Below are 22,915 nucleotides of genomic sequence, written 5' to 3'. Positions count from 1 at the left end.
AGGCTACAGCGTGCCCCTGAACTTCTGCAGCTGGTATTCAACAGCATTTTAGGAAAAAACCCCAAAATTCCAAATCAAATGAACTCCTATGTAACCCAATGAAAAGAATGAAGGATGGAACAGATCAAATATCAGAGTACTGCCAATACATTACCTTAATTAAGCAACTATTTTATTCAGAACATTAATATTGAAAGCACTAAACAAATGCAAGAATACCTCCAAATGTGACAAGTACTTAAATTTATAGCACTTTATTCTACCACATAATAACTATGACTAAGACATAATTTCCCTACTCCATTTCAGGCCTCTGCATCTCCACGCCCCTGCGATACAATTTTTTTTTTTCAAAAAGATATGCCCAACTCCTACTGAAATGAATGTGTTGTGCATAAAAGGCAGAGGGATGTCCCTCCTCCTTTTTTTTGTTCCCTTCTTTTTGGTGTGTGTGTCTTTAGCATAGAGAGAAAGGCAACTACATTTCACTGAAAGAACATGCACCAACTAAAAGCTTATTTAAATGGAAAAAATTGTTGAGAAACTTTTGGCTCATTCCAAAACAGTAGTCCAAAATACTAAAGACCTGTGGGCAACAATTCTGCACTAATATTTCACATGCTTCACAATCCGGCCTCCAGTGAAACACCTCCTCCACATCAATGTGAAGCTCTTCATTTCCTCTGCTCCTATTGTCCTGTTGCCAATGTCATCAGGCTGAAATAATTTATTTCTGACGACAGAAATATTTCTCTCCCTTGAAAGCTTTTGTTCACCACCAACAGGATCCTGGGTCCTTCCACATCGATGGTGTAGGCAGTGGGTTTCAGCGCACCCCCGAGGCAGACATGCTTGAGCAAGCAAGAAAATGTGCCTGCATAAAGGCTAACTCATGCTAATTTAAGCACTCTTTCCAATTTCATTTACTTTGGGATTACTTAGTGATTCTAGAATTGAAACTTTCACTAGTTACAGATTTTCCAAATATGACATCAGTGCTCGCAGGCTTCTGCGAGTTAAGTATGATGATGATTGTGAAGCTCACAGGGAGAAAATATTTTTAAGCAGTAGTGTGTTTACCAACAGCACTCAAGAAACAAAAAAACAATTACTCTACAATTTGCATTCCTGTGCTCTTGGACTCCATTCCTGCTAAGCATGTGTCCTCTGAATGCCCTATCAAAAAAGTCAAATCATGGCACTTACAATGTGTAGCTGAAACATTCTACTCTGATTTCAAATCTAAACACACTTTTCTTTTTAAATGCATACTAGAACGTTCATAGCAGTTCCTTGATGATTAAAACCTTGCTTCTTTTCCTTCGCCATTCTTCCCTATGTTAAACAGCCTCAAAGCTCACAACTCAAGTGTATGCACTGATATTACAGAAGGGAATATTTTCTAAGCTGAATTTCCTACTAAAATACCAGTTGATCTCAGTGGTATCCAAATTGTGTCTAAAGTTAAAAAAAAAATCAAGCCAAACAACCTCGTTCCTCTGGTTTTCCTGTCAATGTCTATCAAAGTGTCTGGAACTTAGACTACATTTTCAAATGAATTAATTTGTCTTCAAAAGATGGTCTATTCAGACACACCACCTCCAAAGGGAGTAGTCTGAACTGCACATACAACTTCATTTAGTGTATACTAACAAAAATGTCCACTGATCTAGAACATACTCAACTTCAGTATGGACTGCATTATTTAATGGAATCAGCCCCAATTTATTCTTGTACATTTTGCTGGGAGACTGGTTTTAGAACCTGGAAGATTTTTTAATGATATGTTGGAAAGAATCCAACACAATCCAAACACAAGAAGGGTTAAATAGCAAGCATACAGCACTGGGATTAATATTTTAATTGCTGTACCCTCTAAATCAGGTCTTGAAAAATCAAATATTTTCTAAGACACAAAAGATAAGAAACCATAAATTTAAAAACAAACAAAAAGCAGGCAAGAAACTTCACTTGCAAGGTTCTGCTGATGTGTAATTACCACGGAACATGCTTGTGCTCTTAATTAAAAGCTAACACACTGTAGGGCTGTGAACTTCTGCATGAAATAGCAGGTGATCCAGTAACTACAGTTTATGAGAAAAGAAAAGCCGTGTGTGTTATGAACACCAAAGGGCTGAGGGGAAAAGCGACAGCTGCAGCAGTTTCACTCATCAGGGTAATAGTCTGTCCCATCATCCCTTAGCATTCTATCAAACCAAACTTTAAAACTCCAAACCAACCCCATCAGAAGTGCAGACACTGGTCAAGAACCAGCTTGGCCCGGGGAGGCTGCGGACAAGCGTGTGCGTGGCGGCACGTGGGGCAGTGCGGCGGCTCAGCCCTGCACACAGCCTGCCCACCACCTCATCTGTTTGCTTTTCCCACATATGCTTTATTTAGCAAGGGGTCTGTAAGGAGACAGAGAGGCTGCTGTAGAGAAGAATTTCATTTTTTAGCCAAACTCCGATGGAGACAGATGCTACAACAGAGATTTATTGAGCCCGCCAGTCCCGCAGCAACACTGCTGCATTCTCAGACCGCCGGGTGCCGCCGTACCATCTGCTGCTCCGTGGGCACTTGGAACAAAGAAACATCCCCGGCCTCTAACCAACACCAGCGTTATGTGGGCTTGGAAAGGGGTTAATTTGGCATTCTGGGTGCTCTCTGGATTGCCAAACTGAGGGGAATCTCTACTGTATCATTTACTCTGAGCTATGAAAGCTTTCGACCATATTTTCCTGGAAACATCTCAGCTGCTAACCCATTTACGACTGCCAGCACTGATGTATTTTCTTGCAGAGGCCTGGCCATCAGCGACTTCTGTGGATGCCCTGGACAGCATGTGCACACCCGCTGCGGGCCACACCAGGCGGGTGACGCCTGGCAGAGAGCTCGGCCACGCCAGCTGTGGTGCGGGCTGGCACCTCCCCGTGCCAGAGCTGCTGCCACCCCCACCCCAGAAGCAGCACCTGTGGCCAGAGCACGGAGAGAGCAAAATCAAGCTGTGCCGATGAGCACAGGGCACCAGCCCTACCAGCAGCCGGGGGTGAGCAGGGGTGGAAATGGACTGCGCAGTTGTGGGCTTTTTATAACCCTAAGGCACCAGGCACCCGATGTCAAGGCAAGAGGGCAGCAGGGAAGTCTACAGTCAAAACCACACCATGCTGAGCATCTTTCTCTTCTTGAAATAAAGACTGCGTTTACCTTGAGGGAAGTTGGAATAACAGCCACAAAAGCAGGAGTCAGTTTAACAGAGCTCCTGGAGGAGCCCTACTACCTGTCAATTTATCTCAATTATAATCCTGAATATGAAATTCGTGAGTGTGAAAAAATACTGTAGAACTTTCATTATTCAAGTGAGTTGCTCATGTGCCCATCATGGAAGCGTATTATGTTGCGGTTACAGTTTGGTAGGAATAGGACTGTAACACTCAACTCGCCTTATGGCAGATACAGCTGCCTCCAAGGGGAAGCCTACGGAAAACCAAGCAGATCTCAGTGACAGAACAGGCAGATCACATCTTTTGACAACTGAAATCCTCTGAATGAAACCTCTACCATTCATTTCTCTGCTCACCAAACGCAAGTGTTTACAGTTTATCTCTGATGAGAATTATTTTGGAGATTATTGTACCCTTTGCCAAGACAAGGTCCCAAACTGGATTTCAGGTGACTGTTGAAAACTAACTCAAGTTCTCTAGAGGGGAAAAGAGAACTGTTACTTCATTTCCCCTAAACTTCTGTGGCCTTCCTCCAGTGCAAAACCTTTTCTATCCTTTCTGAAAAGGACCTAGTTTACATAAGCATTTTTATCACTGTCTCATCCAGAATGGAGAGATTGGCAAAATGAGAGCAAACTCTTTTCTGCCTTTGAAGAAACATTGGCTGAGGGAAAAGCCAGTTGCTTTATCACAGGGAATTAAGAGGAGAGGGGCAAATACCACACAAGCCAAAATCTCTACAAAGTACCCCTCAAGGTACCCAACTCAGAGTAAAGATGCCAACACTTGAATGCTTCCTTTGATCACTGCTGGGAGGAAATTCCAATTGTTATTGCTATCCAGCCCCACGTAAGCACCTATTATAACGTATGATGATACTCTGCAGGGCAAACTGCCACAAGCTGTGGAATTCCATTATTAAAAGGACAGAGGCAATTATGTAAGCTGCATTCCACCTGCAGTCTGTGTTTACATCCTTTAACATCTTAAGTCTCTTTGGCAATGAGCCATCACATGCAATTCACTAGACCCCCAGTTGGCAGGAACAAGGCTAATTCTTCGGATTCTTAGTAACATTTTTTCATAAAGAGAAGCTCCTCGTCCTACCTCTAATATCTGTGCAGGGGTAGGCTCACATACCCTGTTAACTACCAATGTGGGAAGATGCTTCAAGTCTATTTTACTTCCATGCTGCCATGGTATTCGTGAAACTGTTACACAGGACCAACTCCTCACGGAACCTGTTACTCCTACTTCTTAAACATAGTGCTAGAAGCTCATTTTCCTTTTCTAAGGTGAAGGTGATATCTCTGAAACATTTTCCCACACATTCGTCCAAGCAAGACACGACAAAAGTTCACTCTCTTCTTGAGAGATCCATCTTGCCTAGAAAATTCACGGTATTTTTAATTACTGTCAGTGCTCACTCATTCATCATCAGCACGGACACCAATGCTTAGAGAACTATTTACATCCCACCACATCTTGGCTTTCTTTAGACAAGCCTTTTTCTCAGTAAACCCTACAAAGTATCTGTGCAGGAACAGATTCAAAACTAAACAATGTGACAAGCAGTACACCAAGATGCTCCACCTGGCTTGTCAACAACAGGGCACTAAGAATGGCCAACAATGCCCAACCTGCCTGTCCATTAGGAGCAACAGGAATTTTCTGGATAACTGCCCTTGCACTGGCAGTGATAAGGTAATCCTCTACTTGACCTGAGGGAGTACACACGCACAGAGTTACGGTGAAGTATGCCAGGGACAGACTTGCAGCACTTGAAGTCTGCTGTGAAGGTTAGCAACCTTCTATCAGTTCCCGCAAGCAGCAAATTGCTTCAAGCTGCATCCCATGTACCATAAGAAAAAGGTAATCTAAAGGTAATCTACTGTTGAGCAACTGATGTGGTAACTTACGTGTCCTTCTACCCCCTGGAGGTCTCATCAAATCAAACCATCCAGCTGCCTTAGCTCAGCCACGGGCACAACGCTGCTACTTCAGTTCTGTGAGCAGTGCAGAATTTGAAGAGCCACAAGAAAACTGTTTGCCTGCTGCTTTATTAAACATAAAACAGGGTTCAAATGCATCGGATTTCCAAGCCTTCCCTTTACTTCCAACTCTCTCCCATTACTAACTGTAGCCAAGTCACGAGGCTCTATGAACCGTTTTACTGAGGATTCAGAGAGCTACTATCTGATATATTTTAATAGTAAACAGATGCACTCCGAACATAGCTAGGATTTTTTATGCTATATACCATAAAATCAAGCAGGCCATCAGAGAGAAGCATCCACCTTTCAACCATTTTAGCTATAGAAGTACAATCAGCATTTGCTAAATGTAATTTCTCCTTTGAACACTGACTATTAGGAGAGCGCCACCCTGATAAAGTAGTTATCACAGAATGATATTTCCTGAAGCCTGGCAAGGGTTTACCAATAAAACATGCTGCTGTACAAATGAACTTGCTCCAGACAGGAAAAAATTCTTATAAGCTGCAAACCTCCAACAGTGGATCTTACCAATAAGTTCATTTTTTCTACCCAAAACACCGACAGACCAGAAGCTGCCGCAAAACAACTGGCCTCAGAGCTCAGGAGCATCAATTCACTCTACTTCTAACTTCCTTGGTAACTGTTTTACTGACTTGAGAAAGGATAGAGTGACTTTTCTTTGCATTAAAAGCTTCTTTAGCGACTTCCCCTCCTTAAGACAGAGGCAGACATACAAAAAAAAGAAGGATATAGCCATGAACAATTCAAGAAATATGCTCTGGAAATCCACAGAACTTAGCAAAGACCATAATTTACCTCTTTGTTCTAAGACAAACAGTTCTCGAATCCCAAGTGTCATAGTTCTGCACAGGCATGTCTTCAGGTAACAGTCTAAGCTGCATAGTCTTAAGGAGTTAAGTGCTTTAATATTATACACTAGTGCAAATATGTTCATAGTAAACCTAGATTGCTAAAAAAGTTACTTTATATTGCATTCATCTTTACCAAACATTTTCTATCCGTGGATAGAGACTCCCACTGATGATGCTATACCCACAAAAATACCAGGTCAGCAGCATAAATAATATGATACATCAACACGGTATAATGAATAGAGCTGAAGAAGACCAACACACTTGGGGTATGACATCAAGTGCTGGCTCATATCTGCCCAAGAACAAATGTAATGCAAGAGAAGTGAGACCTACAGGAAACTGAGGAGTCACTCCTGGAAGAAGCTTTACCCATATCAGTAACAAGATGCTGTCAGCACAATAGCACATTCACCCACTATAACCTTTAGACAGGCTAGAAAGGCTTCCTTCAGGGATTAAAAGAAACTTCTTGTAGCTCAAGTAAAAGCATTGCAAGGCTATTCTGCCATAATCCACCGAAGGTCCCATAAATAAACTCAACGCACACTGGTGACAATGTAGAGACAGTTCAGATGCTAATAAACTCATAAGTACCTACAAGCAAAATAGTACAGTGCAAAGTTCATAACATTTAACGTGCTAGTTAAATGAACTGATTATCACTGCAGTTCACAAAAAATACTTTTTTTGCCTTTTCTTTATTTAAGTTGAACCTGGCCTATTCTAGTAAAAACTTCAGCCATATATTAAGGCACTTTTTGGCTGACCTGAGCCTCTTTTAGGAGAGCAGAACCTTCAAAACTGAGATGCATTTTAACCTAGAAAAACTTCCTCAAACACGGTTCAATTTATCTCCATTATTTTCCTTTCATAAATGCAGCTAAAACATCTGGACAAAGTCAAGCTGAATGAAAGCTGGATACAATTTCGTATGACCACTCCAAGAGTGATGGAATTCCCCAACTAAACATAACACACCAGCAACAGCATTTCGTAAGGTCTTGTGTGACAGTAATTGTAGGCTCTCCAAGGATTTCCAAACAGTACAAGACAGAGAGTGGTTTGAACCAAGCCACTCGGAAAACACTTTGGATACTTAAGGGGACTGTTTATTGAACCAATCCAAAAGCCATCAAGTATTTTGCCTTTAAGTCCTAACAGTAAAGGTGCAATAATTTGTGACTCAAATTTTTAACAGTTACAGACATTTAAGTTGGCAAACTAAGAGAGAATCCAAGCAGCAACTCACAAATATTACGCAATGATTTGATAAACGTGAAATAAGAAGCAATACTCGAAGATAAGTCTGTGTAAAACTTTCTGAAATTCCTGATACAAATGGGTTATAGCATGTAAACACTTCACAGGTTAGTACACGGGTAAGTGCCTAATCAGCTCGCCGGCACAGTAAGTCAAAATTTGACAGCCATTATGTAAATAAGAGAAAGGCATTAACCCCAATCATAGAAGGAAGACAGAGACTGGGAGAGCTTAAAGGATTTGATCAAAGGCACGCAGTGCAAATAGCCATGTTGGAAAGGGAAACCAGCTATTTGAGGCTTAACCCTGTATCATGAGGCTGTATTTTTCCTTCCTGCTTGAAGCCCTACGCTGTCTTTGCTCAAGTTTTATATGCACTGGTGGTAGCATTTTCCAGTTTGTAGCTCTCCAATCTGCACAGTCACATTCTGTTTGAAGCCTCCACCATTAACCACTGTTAGAAATTGGAATTCTGACCTTGCAGCTGCATAACAAAGGCACATAATTTAATAATGTCCTATCCCACTCAAGAAATGAATACATCCAGGGAGCTGGTGCTCCAGGTCTCACATAGATATTGGCCAACTTTAAAGTCTAAGTCAGCAACCAGGAAAGAATCAATATTTTTGCACAAGAAATATTAATAAGTACTGCTTGATTTTATATGCTCTGGCAGTCGTTATATTTTGGCTGATAAACGTATTAGCAAAATTCTATGTCTTTTCTATAGTTTCCCTCCAGTAGACGACAGAGTGCTTTGTAACACCATTTGCTGCGCTTACCTCCACCCCACAAAGACTTAAACACAAAGAGATTTCTCAATCCCATCCTAAAGAGCAGGGAAGAGGCAGGGAGATTGAGTTCTCATCCCACATCCGAGCCTAGATAAACGCAAACTGTTCTGATTGTTCCTTCACAGGACTACACTTTTTATTTTGGTCAGACCAAGGTCTCGTTTCTTCCTTCATCTCACCATATTGGAGCAGCTGTGCAGCTTCTACAATTAAAACAAAGTTAAGATGCCGTCAAGGTTAGACAATTGTTTAAAGTAGGCTTGACATAACCAGAGCTAATGCAGTGCAAGACACAATTGTGTCAGACAACACAAAAACGGAGAGACAGAAAACCAAACTGGAAACAGTTCTCCTGTAGTAGAAAAAAATCAGTGTAAATATTTTTCCAAATCCATTGGAAATCCATTTTTCCCTTCTTGATAAGTAAGAATTAAAACAGAGTTATCACAGGAGTTCATTCAAAGCTATTTTGACTGCCCCATATAAACAGAGTTTAGACACAAAGTTCATTACTAACTAGATCAAGTCTCTTCTGAGAAGATTAAACTCTGTAGTGCCTGTGGAGACTTCCAGCGCTTGCAGGCACAGCTCTTGACAGGGAACAAGGTAAACCATTAAAAGATGCAACTTTCACTTGTTCACAATCCCTAAAAATGGCCACGTCAGTTTCTTTGATATGATGAGATACTAAAAAAAAAATCTCAAATAAATAAGAAAGATACCAACCTACTGCAAGGCCATAGCTTTTCCCACCACAGTCTGCAGGGTGTGAATTCTGACCTATTTTAAATGCTGATAACAGCATTTTAAAATTTTGATGAATACATTTTAAAAACCTTTACAAACACACACACGGGGGGCGGGATGGAGAAAAGCTTAAATGTAAAGTGAAAATTCAGCTTGCTATTTAAGTGTCCAATGAATACTCTAATTGCTATGTCCAGAGCCAGGTCTGCTCGATGGGGAGCATCAGGCACAGAACAGGGCTGTGCTGGCACCTCTGTACAAGTGTTCTTACCTGGACTCTGCTACACAGCCTGGCTTCTATTCATGGATTAATTTTTTTCCAAATGCTTTTCGAACTCCACGCATCGGATTGATTCAGTGACAATGCGTGTCACTGACTGCCCGGATTAACTATCCTCTCCCACAAAGCAGCTTCTCAAAATAAATGAGAACACTTGTAATTATTAAACAGCAAAACCTGTTCATAGCAACTCCTTTGTTCTTCAACACTGTATTAACAGCGAGCGCTGCCAAGAGCGGAGGACAAGCTTTCCCCCCGGCTTTGCAGGTGTGTCCCTGGGACAATTCATATTCCTGGCTAATAAAGATATTCCTGACTACTTAAAGATATTCCAGAGTACTAGAAATATTCCAGGCTACTAAAGATATCCCCGACTATTAAAGACATCCCCGACTACTTAAAGATATCAAAGAGTATTAAAAATATTCCTGACTACTAAGGATATTGAAGAGTACTAAAGATATTGAAGAGCACCAAAAATATTTCTGACTACTAAAGATACTGAAGAGTACTAAAGCTATTGAAGAGTACTAAAGATATTCCCGACTACTAAAGATATTCCCGACTATTAAAGACATTCCAGGCAGAATAAAGCACGCGTGGCATTGTCACAGCTACCTCGTACACCCATATATCGGCGCGACTGTTAGTTCTGCTCCCCTTTTATTTACCCCCTCCCCGTTCCAGCCCCGAGATTAAACCCAGCGAGAAGCCGCAGCCTCTCCCGAACGATCCCCGCGTTCGAGGAACAAAGCCGGTGCTCAGCCTTAAGGCACCCAAAGCCCGGCAGCAAGAGAACCCCTTTGTGTCTCCGGGAGGTAAGAACAAAAGCCGGCACCGGCTCCCCGCCGCTGCCGCCCCACCTTCGAGAGCTGCCTCCGGAGGCTGAAGCGCTGCACCATGGTCCGCGGCGGGCCGGGCAGGGCAGGGCAGGGCAGGGCAGGGCGCACCCGCCGCCGCTGCGGGGGGCGGACACGGGCCCCGGCACCGCCCCCGGCACAGCTCACCGCAGCCCCGGCGCTATCTCCGTCTTTCCCGGGACGCGGGAGGGCTGTGAGTCCGCAGATGCTGTGTGCCAGGAGAGAGGCCAAGGGAAAGGGCACCGAGGGGACCAGGCTCCACAGGGCGCTCCGCTCGCATCGTAACGCGTCAGGTTTTATCCTTCAGCGGGAATCGGCACAGTTACGGTCACTGGGAAACGCGTACGGCAAATATTGCTCTCTTCCCACCAAAAATACGCAATAAAGATCGATGGTAACATAGTCAGGTGCACTTCCATCTCTTAAAATGTCCTGATAGGAGTGGCTTTGGAATCCTTGTGGTGTTCTTTCTCCCCTGACAGTGGTTCAAGTGTTTCCCGCAGCAGAGGGGTGACGGGGCGCCGCAGGATCCGCAGGACGCTCCAAGGGCTTTCAGAAAGCAGCAGCGAGGACGCGTGCGTTCCCGACCCGCGCTGCTCAGAGGGCTCCGCACCGCAGTGTACTGGCTCGGGCCAGGATGTTCGTAAAAGAAGAAGGGAAATCCAACCCCCCTGAAACAATGAGGAGCTTGAAATCTCTGGAAATAAGTCCCTTTGTCATGCAGTCCTGTCGCAGCATTTTCATTCTGGACTATGTAGGATTTTATTTCCATCTCCTTTCGTAACTGTCTCCTGCCTACAATTTTGTTCTCATTTCTTCCTGTCACTCCAACTTAAAAACACTGCGTGCTCCTGTTCTGGGTGTCCAAATATCCCTCCCTCATGACCCTCGGAGTTCTCACCTTACCCAAATGCACTTGTGGCAGGAGCTTTCCCACCGCGATCCACCAAAGTGGTAAGGCAATACTTCAAGTGAAAACATCAAGTACATTTGAACAAAAAATTGTGATACTTGGAGGAGAGAGAAAATTCTATAGAACAAAAGCCAACAGGAATGCTATATTGTATATATTTTTATATACAATAAATTTAATACACTTAAAGAGATATCCTGCATTCTCCATTCCTCCTCTTACATACAAAGCAAAAGGCATACAAGCCATTGCACATGTGTTAAATCTGAAATTAGATGGAATCCAGAGAGTCAGATACCTGAAAATTGATGGGAGATTTTCCACAGCGCTGTTGGAAATAAGTGGGGAGGCTGGTTTCAAAGCATCATCCTCAATTAAGCAAGCATGAAACTTTGCAAATGCCAGCTGTTTGAGAATTCCAGTAAAATCTCACTTTCAGCTCCGTAATTCTCAAATGGCCCCACATCCATTTTATGGATGGAAAAATGAGCAAATTTGGGCAAAGGCCTGAATTCAGTGCCATGGCCTGTGCTGAATGGATCTATCTCACAAGGTATGGGCACGTAATTCCTTGCTAGAATGACTGCAACCATTGCAGGCACTGCCAGCAGGTCAGCGAGGCTTTCACTGACATGAACGGACTGTTCCCTAAAGCTGACAGACGATGCAACCATGCAGCAAGCGACAGAAAAGCTAAGAGCAATAGAAATGAGGTCGTGAGACTACCAGAGATGGTTACTCATACCCCTACGTAGTTTAATAGCATATGACTTAGGCAAAGACACAGTGAGTTTACAGACTTGATGTCTGTGTTAAAGCAACATACTAGAAAAAGTTTGGTGTTTAGACCACCAGATCCCACCCCAAAGCGTCCTTCTGTACAATTTACCTCCCAGAACACATTTTTCAACCTCCTGTGCAGAGGAGGGTGTATCATGCTCTAACTCACACAACCAAGGTTCAAGAGCAAGTTTAGTCTTCTGTTCAGTCGCCATGTGGGAAGATATAAAACTGCTGTAAAAATGATCACATGCCATGCAAAAGGCTCAGGTTGGTAGACAGGTTTCATAAATACTAGGTGCGACTCTTACAGCACTTCTCTTTGTGTCAGAGTTTTGTTAATGCTAATAGAATTCTGTGAATTACTTGCAGGTGTACTTGCTCTGCAAGCAGAAGATCTTCATGGTTCTCAGTCCCCATTTCCCTTTACAGGCAGCAAGGCTGAGTTTCACGCGAAGGTGATTCACGACTGGCGAATACCCTGTCAGCTTTTTGCCTGTCATGGAAGACAATGAGGCATAAAAAGTTGCACTGGAGTTGTAAAACGGTGAATACGGGTGTACTCCTTGGATGCTGTAGGACAAAATGTCCTTTCTAAGCAGCACAATCACCTTTCCAACAGCTGGTTCTTCTCATTCAATCTGCTGGTGCCTCCTAGTACAAAGGGACACTGGGCACTATCACATCTCAACAGCTGATACAGCCCGTCCGTCCTCTGTTCAATGACAAAACACGTGTGCTTTATTTTCAGTACCACTACTTGGCTGCTGACATGTCGTGCACTGTATTCCGTATACAGAGAAGACAGGAACAATGCAGGTTTCCTTAGAGTCTTTTGTTTTCATACTGTTTGACAGTCATTAATGACAAAAAGCCTCAAAAATGCATTGTCTGAACTAAGATGCTAGCGATAGAAGCCAGACTTTCGTAGTGGATGCAAAAAACATTGTGCCTTCCTTCTTGCCCGGTATTCCCAATATTGGCCACAAACACTGTGGAGTTGCTTTAGTAATAGACTGATATTTTAGCATGAAGGATAAAGGCTTCAATTCCAGTTTTTCAAAAGCAATTATTCAAAATGGAATGAAAAAGAAACCACACCTCACTGAATTTGAAATGTGATTCAGAGATTCCTTTCATGTTGGAGACAAAGGTATAGGTGTGCTTTGCCCATAAGACACAGACAAATATTTTTTCACTACAAGGAACATAAGAATTAATTCATATGAATATTGAAACTTTTCCTGTATTTGCTTGCTTTTAAATTCTTTTATCTCCTTCACAGTTTTAAAAACACATAAATTACTCCTTCCTATACCTATGTCATTCTTCCAAAGAAGACATTATCACCAGTATGGATGATATTGTTGGATGGCAGAGATTAAGCTAACCACCTGCCATGAACCATTTCATATTCCAAGTCTAATTAAACAAAAGCTTACTGTTCAAACAGCATTCAGCTCATTTGCTCCAATCATCTACAACAGCAGCAGTTCTTCAGTGCCAGCTACACAGCCTGATTTACTAGTAAAACTTAAATCTTAAGTACGCTGCTATGACTCAGAAAGAATATGGAATCAGATCAAAAAGTTTGCTTGGGGTGGCAGAAGTGCTCATAACTGACTACTACTACTTAACCCACAAAGCGCACTCTGTCGCACCCTAAGAACTACCATCTAAATGCTCTGTGAATGCAGTGCTAACTTGTGATTTCAGTATTTTTCTGTCGTGACTACAACTATAACCCCTATTTTCCAGACTAATGTAAACCAATATGTTTTCACACTCAGCCACAAGAAAGTTACTTGAATGAATGTATGGTGGTTTTAGCCTTAAAAAGGCAAATAAAATCAATGCATAAGGCAGTGATTTGCTGTGTTTCCTTTCACACGTTGCGCACATCCTGAAACTTTGAAGCAGCAGGAAATTTAAAAGGATTTGATATTGCGAGATAGATAAAATTTGAAAAACCCCTTAGGACTGCATCACTGTTGCAGAATCAGCCCATGTGATACAGGCTTCATCTAACCAAGTACCTGTGATGGAGATGCACACACATCTGACCAGGGCAGCACATGTGCTGCATACAGCTAGGGCCTGACGGCATCTATCTCGGCATCATTCGGTGCAGTGAACAGATCCACTGTAGAATTCTTTTACACAAAAGCACTGGAAGTTTTCTGAGCATGTAGCGGAAAAGTACAGAAAAGCACTGGCTGACTAAGTACCATCAGACAAGTGACTTGACCTGTATGCTCACAACAAGATCGGGAGACTGCTCATCTGAGCAAAAGCAGAAACAACATCCCCAGCAGTGCCACGTACTTAATTCTCAGTAGATTTTGGGGCTGACAGATAAGACAAATGGACAAGACCTGAACTTAACTGTATGTCAATCTCAACACTGAAGATGTACCTTACATGGCAAACCAGCTTCCAGCTGCTTCACAACAGCTGCTGAAGTCAGGAAATGTCTGGTTGACACTGAACACCTTCAAGGCCACATGCTTTTGCTTCCTTTCTGCTAATTTATTCATCTAACTATTAAGTGACTGGGGACCCACATACCTGAAAAACGTTTATCAGCATCCTCGGCATTCATTCTGAGCGCTTATATGCAATTTTTACAATACAACGCAAACAGAGACAGAGTTGCAACATGAATCCAAAAGGGAGGGCTCCTTTTTGTATTAAACAGCCCTAGCATTGATCCCTTCTGTACATGGACTTGTCTAAAAGGGAAGTATTTTCTGAGTAACTCTAATCTATGAGCAAAATTACTTGAATCAGGACCAGCTAACAACTCCTGTGGCCAGAGTACATCCTACATGCGTTCTGACTCCATATCAGGGCAAGGCTGGATTATCCAGCACTCCACTGCTCACCAGCACTCTCCTCAGACCTTAGTTTCAATGAGAGTGAAGCCCTGGCACAATGGCCAAAAGGATCCCATAGCATGCTCCAGTTACAACAAATCAAGAAACCTGGATCCCATGGCATGCTACGGCTATGGTGTGCACCGACTCCATACAAACCTACTCTCTATGGTACGTACTGTGAAAGTGCACTTCACAGCCATGCATGGCTGCACAGTCTTGTAGAAAAATGAAGGTGATTTAGGCCATAATATTTGCCTTGTTAAGGAAAAACGTTTTTAGCTTATTTTTAAAGTCATCAAATGACTTGGAGGCTAGAGACAGAGGAAACATTTGTGGTTGGGCCATGAAGGGTTATGAGAAGGGTCAGTGCGGTTCTCTAAATAGAACTTGATGGGAAAGTTACAAAAAGATTAAACAAAGGTGTTTATTTTAGAACTGTCATCCAAAAGTAACATCTATAGATGCATACTTCAGCATTGAAAACCCCAGCTGTGATAGGAGAGCATTATTTGGTAGCATTTTCCCCTATCAGTGGTAAATCAGAGGTTTCAAAATGCAGAAAGTGTTCCATACAGAGGTAGCGTTCCCTTGTCAGAATGTGGGCTCCTTTTCAAAATGCTCATTTTTCTTGGAAATATGTAAATAGTACATTAGCCAGTTACCAGGCCTCAGTTTTGTAATGACCATGTAGAGCCAACAGCAAAGGAAATGGATAGGACTGAGAGACTAGAAACCGCACACCCTCCGCTTGTGCTGGTGGAGCGCATACCTGATGCTCAGGGGGTTCTGCATCTAGGAACTGCACCACTCCCCTCTCTGAACTTAGTCAGTACTTCTTGTTCTGCAGTTTGACTATGTTCAGAAGCCTTGTGCGCACCATTCAATTCCCACTGCAGAAAATCTATACCATCTTGACCTGTCTCTGTGCCTGGAAAGCTGCCACACACTTAACGCTGTTGGGACGACCAGGCTTGTCAGCATTCTCACGACAACATCCTCCTGTGACTGAAAACAGCATCTCCAAAGAAGTCTCCATCATCTCCTGGTCATTTTGTGTACTCAAAAACACACCTAGGATTTCTGTATTTCACTTGGGAACCCAATGACCAGTGGAACAATCAGTAAAGCAGCATGGGAGGCAAACTCCCTGCACAAACCACACCAGAACAAAATGCTGAACAAGGGCAGCCAGGGGAGGCTGGTTTGTCCTGCCACCTTATCTGCCGCATCTAAAATTCCCTGTCTGACAGTAGATAGGGGTGGCTCTAGGTAATCACCCTCCCACCCTCAGGGCTCGGTGCCAAAAGTCCCAATGACTAACTGGTACCTCCTCCATCCAACGCTTCAGACACGTGGTGCCTCAGTTCGTTCATGGACACCCAGATCTCTTTTCCCCATCAGGCTGCATGGCTCAGAGTCTGGGCGAGACAGAGATATAGATAAGGGAAAGGAGCCAGCTGGCTGAAATTTAATCCACATCAGACTGAGATGGAACTGGTAGATTAGCAAAATTGATGATAACAACATTCTTCTTGGCTTCCGTAGCTGAGGCCTCGCACTCAGCATTTCCAAACTGATTTTTATGATCTGCATAGTTAATTAATAGCTCCTACTCTTACCTAGAGACACTAGCATCTTTTTTTCCTTAGTCCCCTTTCCCTAGGCTATCATAACTCTTTTTTTGCTAGTATTACCTTCCTACAGCAATTCATTCCTGTGGGATAGATTCATTTGTGAATTCTCTTTCCATTCAGGAACTGCATCAGAATTCCTAGAGAGAACTGCAATTAATTATGTACAAATGCATAAGTATAAATAAATGTGCAATAGAGAGACAACCAATTACAGCTGAATGTTGAGCAAATATTGAAAGTAGAAGTAGTGAAGTAACAGAAAGTTTTCTATATGCAAACCTGTATAAAATGTGGTTATAAACAACAATCACTATGTTATGTAAATTAAAGGAAAGGGAGGATAGAAGAAGAAATGGGAAATATATTTATGCTATGCATACAGATGCTCAAATATAATTAATCAGCATAATATTCACACATGAGACTTCTATAGTTTTAATCTATTTCCACCCAAGGTATCGTCTTTATGGTTTTAAAACTTTAAGAAGCTTTGTCCTCCCAAAGAAATTAAATTCTCCCTGACCTTTTTATTTTTAAATAAACTGAGGGGAAGGATGTGTGTGTTTGGGTGTTACAATCATCTGCTTAGTTTACTGCTGAAACAGTAAATTTTCAGTAGCAGCACTTCTGTATTAAACAAAGATGATGCAATTAAGGCTTGTGCAAGAGGGTTACTCTCTTCTCCTAGTTAACTCAAGGCCAAAATACTTGCAGTAGAATTTAGGGCCTTATTAAGAGCTCTGCCAATGAGCCTAGCCAAATGCAGTGTAAAAGCAAGCATGTGCTGTGCAATCAACCCTGACAGAAACAAAAGCAGGGAGACTGCAGCAGTGCCTTAACTTGATGGGAGGCTCCACTCTGTGCTGCTGGTTCAGAATTTCCCCACTGTACGTCAAGGCTGTAACCAAATGAATGGCACATTCCACAGACAATGGGATTACAAGAGAAACTGCTGCCAACTAATACTTCACAGCCACGTTGCTTTTATGTGAATTGATCCACACGCTTGTAAAGCATTGCTGCCTCTGCAGTGAAATCCCTCTGCTGTTTTACTCAGAGCAGCAACCCTACACAGTTAGGCCAAAACTCCAGTTTGTTCCTCTTGTCATAGAAACACCCTAAGCAGAACTTCGGTAAGGAGAATGTCAGAAGATGATCTTGGCCAGGTCAGCAGCACGAACACTTCTCATTAGGTGCAGAACACACGCAACTTAAAATTACAAGGAGCAGTCGAGACAACCTTATCCAGCAACCACTCAGTGATTTGAGATTTTTTTAAAATTATAAGACCACAAAGATTTCAGTCCAATTGAGAAAACACACTGAAGTGACCAAATGCCGATACAGAAGTGATCAAATGCTGCTTCTGTTGTCACCTTTAGATCCTTTCAGAGGACTGACAAGGCTCAGTGGAAATCAGCCTCATACAGAGCAGAGTTGTGCTCTACGCTGGCTCTTTCCAATAGCAACACAATGCCCAAGTCTCCCACATACATCAGCACCTCTGTCTTTGTGTACATTGACATTTTCTTTTTAAAGAAGGCTTTGGCTACAATATTTATTAGTTAAATAAACCCATACATATCATTTATTGGTCATAGTAGCATTTTTTAACAAGAACAGCAACCTCCTTGACTCGATAGTTTGATCAAGCACGATGCAGTGCCAGGAGCAACCCCTCTTTCACCTCCAGTTTTGTCACTGCTCTCTGCCACCTAGAGCCAAATAAAATGATGATGCCGTGGGTCCTTTCCAACTTGGTGCTTCTATGATTCTATGAAAAGCAAGGTGCTCGCACTCCCCAGGTGGGAAGAGTTGTCCACAACTGAAACACTCGCCTGACCTTCCTCTGCACTCCGTTGTACTGCTTCTTCAGAGAGGATGGCCAGCAGGACAGCCTGTTAGTACTTACATGCCCACCTTCAAACAATGCACTTAAGAGATGAGGACCTGGAGCACCTGGGATGCCTCATGCACAGTTCCACCCTCCCCACTCTGCATGACGCATGAGGGCACGGATCCGCAGCAGCGGTCAATACTGTCCTGTTTAAGATGTCTAAATCATTTCAGAGGGGATATTACTATGATCCTGGAGATTAAGTCCAAAAAAGTAATTCAGTGGCGTTAGAAATTCATTGGTGCTTTCAATGAAAACAGTAGCTACCCATATAAAATTCTTATTTCTACACAGTCAGTCCCCTTTCCAAACCCTAGGCCTGTCCTCCAGACAAGAAACACTGCTTTGTAACCACATTCAGGGCATAGAAAATTAAGAATTTAGTAAAATCAACCAAATGTTATTTTCAAAATTAAAAATTAACTTGACCTAATGAACCAGTGCCTCTGCCTGATATCCTGTCATGAGAACATAAAACAATTCAGATTAATTTTTTAATACAAAATATCTTGTAACCACTTTTTAAAAAATGCTCAGTAAGACTAGAATTGTTGTAATTTCTCATTGAGATCTTCTACAACTTTTTATTTGTACATCAAATTCGGTGTTCAGCAGGTTTCTTTTTATTTTTTTAGCGTTATATAAAGTTAGCAGAAATATATCTATCTATATTAAAGTAAAATCAATACTTTATAGATTTAAATGAATTAGTAGATGACCCTCTTACAGAAGTACCTACTGAGATAATCAACATTAGAGAAATTTTACTGCAGAAAGCTTGGAAGATAGAAATGTCATGTATTCAAGCACACATTCTCAGCATCAACCATTTCAGTTTATTTTATATATGTTTCAAAATAAAATAAAGTATTTTTTGAGATACCTATACATTCTAAATTTGTTACTATCAGTCTGCAGTTTTCTGCATACAACAGGGTGTAAGTCGTTTTAGGAAAACAAAATTAGAGCCAAGAAAGGTGTTAAAAGTATTTTTCTTCTGGCTTAATTTAAATTAACTTTCATAACAACTTGTATTTTCCAGAAAACACTTGATCTCATTGTTGTGCTAAGATAATTCTCTCAACAACCACACGACGATAAGTGGTATCTCTGAAGGTCAGTTTAGTAGCTCCAACCACTCCATTTCCAGGATGGATCACGTGAGAAGATGTTTCTGTGCCCATCTTCAGAAAAGTCACAGCTCCCTCTGTTGACTCAGTGTTGCTGCCATGAAAACACTCTGCGCAGAAACCAGAGGCACCTGCCAAACAACTCTGGTTGGGGTTGGTGTGGCGCTCAGGATGTCACCGTCGCCTGAGCAATGCGATGACAGAGGGTCCAAGCACTGTCAGTAACCACTGTACCTGCATCTCCCCCAAATCACCTCCAGTACCTTTTCCTATCAAAGCCTTGCACATTTAAGGGTCACCAGAACACCCTCACATATAAAAGGTGTCACCCCCACCAAAGAACATCTCAAACAGTAACGCAGAAAGAACCCAGTTTAGAGATAAAGTTAGTGATTGAGAGGAAAACACAAACCTGCTTCCCTTACCGCAGCGTTTGGGCTTTCAGGCCAACAGGGACTGCTGCTCCCATGAGCACATCTTCGCTTCACTCAAAGTACCAAAACCTGCTAATTCAGGCTTCCTCGTCTGCTTTATTTTAGTCTGCCTTACTTCAGTAAGGCTCATCTGTCCTGCATACATTCAAAGCTGGCAGAAAGTGGGGCATGTACATAGCCCTGCTTAGATCTATTTTTTTTTTTTTAATAACTGGAAGTAAAAATTACTTTACGTTAAAAGAATAAGTTTTACCAGGGACCATATTTCTGTTCCTGTCTGGCACCAGTTTGATGCCTGAGCACAGCAACTCTCCACTTCTCACCAATAAAGTCATTGCCTCCCCATCTTTGTAACATACTTGAACATACCACAGTAAGATCTCTTTCCTTCCTGCACTGTGGACCAAGACGTTAGATTTACTCTTTATTCAGGATCTCTGGCTGCAACCTGCACAAGGCATAAAAACACAAACAGCAATGCCATAAGCCCTACTTGCTACAAGAGTCTTGGCAGAAATGTTGATACCACTGATGCCTCTACTCTCTGCCACTTATTTTTCTATTTGAAAAGTAGCAAATCGAGGCATAAGTGCTACTGCAAGGGAAATGCCAAAGTTCTATTACTTTAACATTAATTTCCAACTAATAACCACTTAGAATTATCACAGAATAGCAGTTCTAGGAATTTTCAGAAAGCATTCATGACAATTTTGCAAAAATGATTACAAATAAGATACTTCTCACAGTCAATCCCACAATTAGAAATGACTTATAAAGTTTCTGAGTTGCCAAGAAACTTGCTATCAACACAACAACTATCATATACAGTGTTGTTATAGCGAACAACAGGCAAACAAAGCTTTATCTTTAACCAGGTGACATTGCCAGATAAAATTGTTTCAGTGCACTTCCTAATTGCTCAAATCACTATCTTATTGAAATTGACTTCCGTCCTAAGGGAGATTTGGGGGAGGTCTTGGATGGTATTCTCATCTGGAAGACATGAGCCTGTCAAAAGTATTAATTACACAGCCCCAGTAGCTCTGCTATCAGTTATAGCACATACATGTCTCCATAGCTTGCTTTATCATGACTGAACAACATCAGCAAAAGATGTATGGCTGAGTTGTAACAGCATAGTCTACGGAACTTTGCATTTTCAGCTCTATAATTGAGCAACCAAGTAACCAGCTGTTTGTGGAGGAAGAGGTAACCACAAAGAGCTTATGCTCTCAGCTAAGAGGCACAGTATCATATTACAGGGAACTTGAAGATGCACACTTATTAAGTCATTCTATCTACTTTCCAGCCAGAGTGGACTGTTCACCTACATTATATTTTCTGTTGTCTTGGTCCATTTCATGTTGTGGTGTCAGAAAATAATCCTCTTAATTCTGTGTCTGCTGCTCTCTACTGATGCTCCCTCAACCATAATGAATGATTCTTCCCATTCTACAGCATTTTCTGTTATTCACTAATAATAATAACGCTACAGCAGAAAGCTTTGGAAAGTGTTGGGTAATTATATCATAAACAGTGTTTCCCTCTTACTCTGTAAGACAAAGTAGCTTGGGAAGAAAAAGCTGTTCACCAAGTGAACATGTTTCACTTACCGTCTGTCAGTCACAAGGAACTGTTCTGACTCAAAAAACTCCAAACTACACTGAAATATACATATTTATCAGAATCTGTAAGTGCAGTGCCACTCAATTTTCAGATGCATAAATGTCCCTTGCAAAGGTCACTCTTCCTCATTTTTGTGCGCTGACCTGTCAAGAGCAAGAAGCTTCCTGATGCCTGTGGACACAGCCTTCCAGAGCACTAGGGGAAGGAGAGTCTCCCTGACCCAAGAGTGTCTGTGGGCCTTTGGAAAAAGAACCATGCAGAAGAATGACGCTTACAATTCTCAGCTGAAAAAAATTATCTTTCCAAAATTAGATACACTGAAAAGTGTTGCAAGTTGAAAATGAGAGGAAAAAAGTTAGATTGGAAAACTTCCAAGTTAAAAAGCATGCTCAGGAAAAAAAAAAAAAAAAAATCGCAAAAACAGGTTTGAAAAGAATCTTTAAAACTCTCAGCTGATATGATATTCTCTCCATGGAACTGAATTCTGGAAGAGAAAAAAAAATTGAAGGAAACTAGAAATAGCTCCCACCTTCCAAAATTAAAGACAATAATCATAGATAACCCTTATACACTTGTAGATGGATTAACAGATTTCTAGAACTTGCAGTTCCTCTGAGATGAGGTTATAATTATATTCTAACCCAAGAAATAATACATTGTCTAGGACTGGATTTTTGGTTCCAGTTATGCATTCCAAAGATATTCATTGCAGCAATACATAAAGTCTTACAAACCTTTTCTTTCTTAAGCAGTATTCCGATAATTAACATTTAAACCAAAAAAATAGGAGTTTTAGAGCTCCCACAGTTACTGTGCAGCTCTTTAACACATGTTGCCATCACTAATAACATGCCACAGGCTTCATGCTCAGCTTGCAAGGCCTCAGGACTGAAGTTTACTCTGTCAGAATCTCTCTCGACTTGCTTACAGCTTTGTTTCACTTGGTTTAGCTGCGACAGCAACTTCTCCAAGTGACCAGGTGCCTATGGCTAATCTGCTTGGACTTGTGTTTATTACTGTGAGGTACAACCATAATTTTATACAGGTAGCAGTAGCAAGCTTTTTTTCCTATATGGACCGAGATACTTAGTAGTACTGACATAGCATACAGAAACACAGGCCTTTATCACAACAGAAGAGGCCACAACACATGGAGATGTAAGAGCAGTGGAAGGGTGAGCATAACCCAAGGAAAGGGGTTATAAACAAAGAAGCGTATGTGTAACTATTTTAATGGTATTTTTTTTCTGTTATTTTTCTGTAACAATTAGATCTGAGCTAATGTTGATTAGACCCTTAGAATTTCAATTACACTAACATTTAATTCTGGCACTCCTTATATATAATGTGCATCCTCTTTGCCTGTAAACAAGACTTTGAGCCTAAGGCCACTCTTGTGCTTCACAAAGGTTACTATTACCAGCCAGGGAGAAGCAGCGCCTGGTACAGCATGGTCTTTCAGAGCAATTAAGCAACTAAAGATTACTTTCCCAGCTTGTGAAGCAATCCTCAGCCGACTCCTGACCTATCTCAATCTGCAATTAAGCCATTCCAGTGACCTGTCAGTATCTAATCTTGTTGCAAGATG

General features: G+C 41.8%; 1 protein-coding gene across 4 annotated transcripts in view; it reads right to left on the bottom strand.

Annotated features, from left to right (window-relative positions):
- TMCC1 (transmembrane and coiled-coil domain family 1) overlaps positions 1 to 22,915 on the bottom strand; it is a 109,738-nt gene that overhangs the window by 56,430 nt on the left and 30,393 nt on the right. The window contains exon 1 of one of the 4 annotated variants that reach the window (XM_054076339.1): positions 10,038 to 10,123. The exons of the other annotated variants lie outside the window; for them this stretch is intronic. Coding sequence (XP_053932314.1) covers positions 10,038 to 10,076 — 39 coding nt within the window. The 5' untranslated portion in view covers positions 10,077 to 10,123. Of the gene's footprint in view, positions 1 to 10,037; positions 10,124 to 22,915 lie in introns of those variants that run through there. 4 annotated transcript variants of the gene reach the window in all.

Source organism: Cuculus canorus, chromosome 11 (assembly GCF_017976375.1).
Source record: "Cuculus canorus isolate bCucCan1 chromosome 11, bCucCan1.pri, whole genome shotgun sequence".
Classification (NCBI taxonomy): Eukaryota; Metazoa; Chordata; class Aves; order Cuculiformes; family Cuculidae; genus Cuculus; species Cuculus canorus.
The sequence above is the reverse complement of the archived record's forward strand: the minus strand, read 5'-3'. Positions and strand labels throughout refer to the sequence as shown.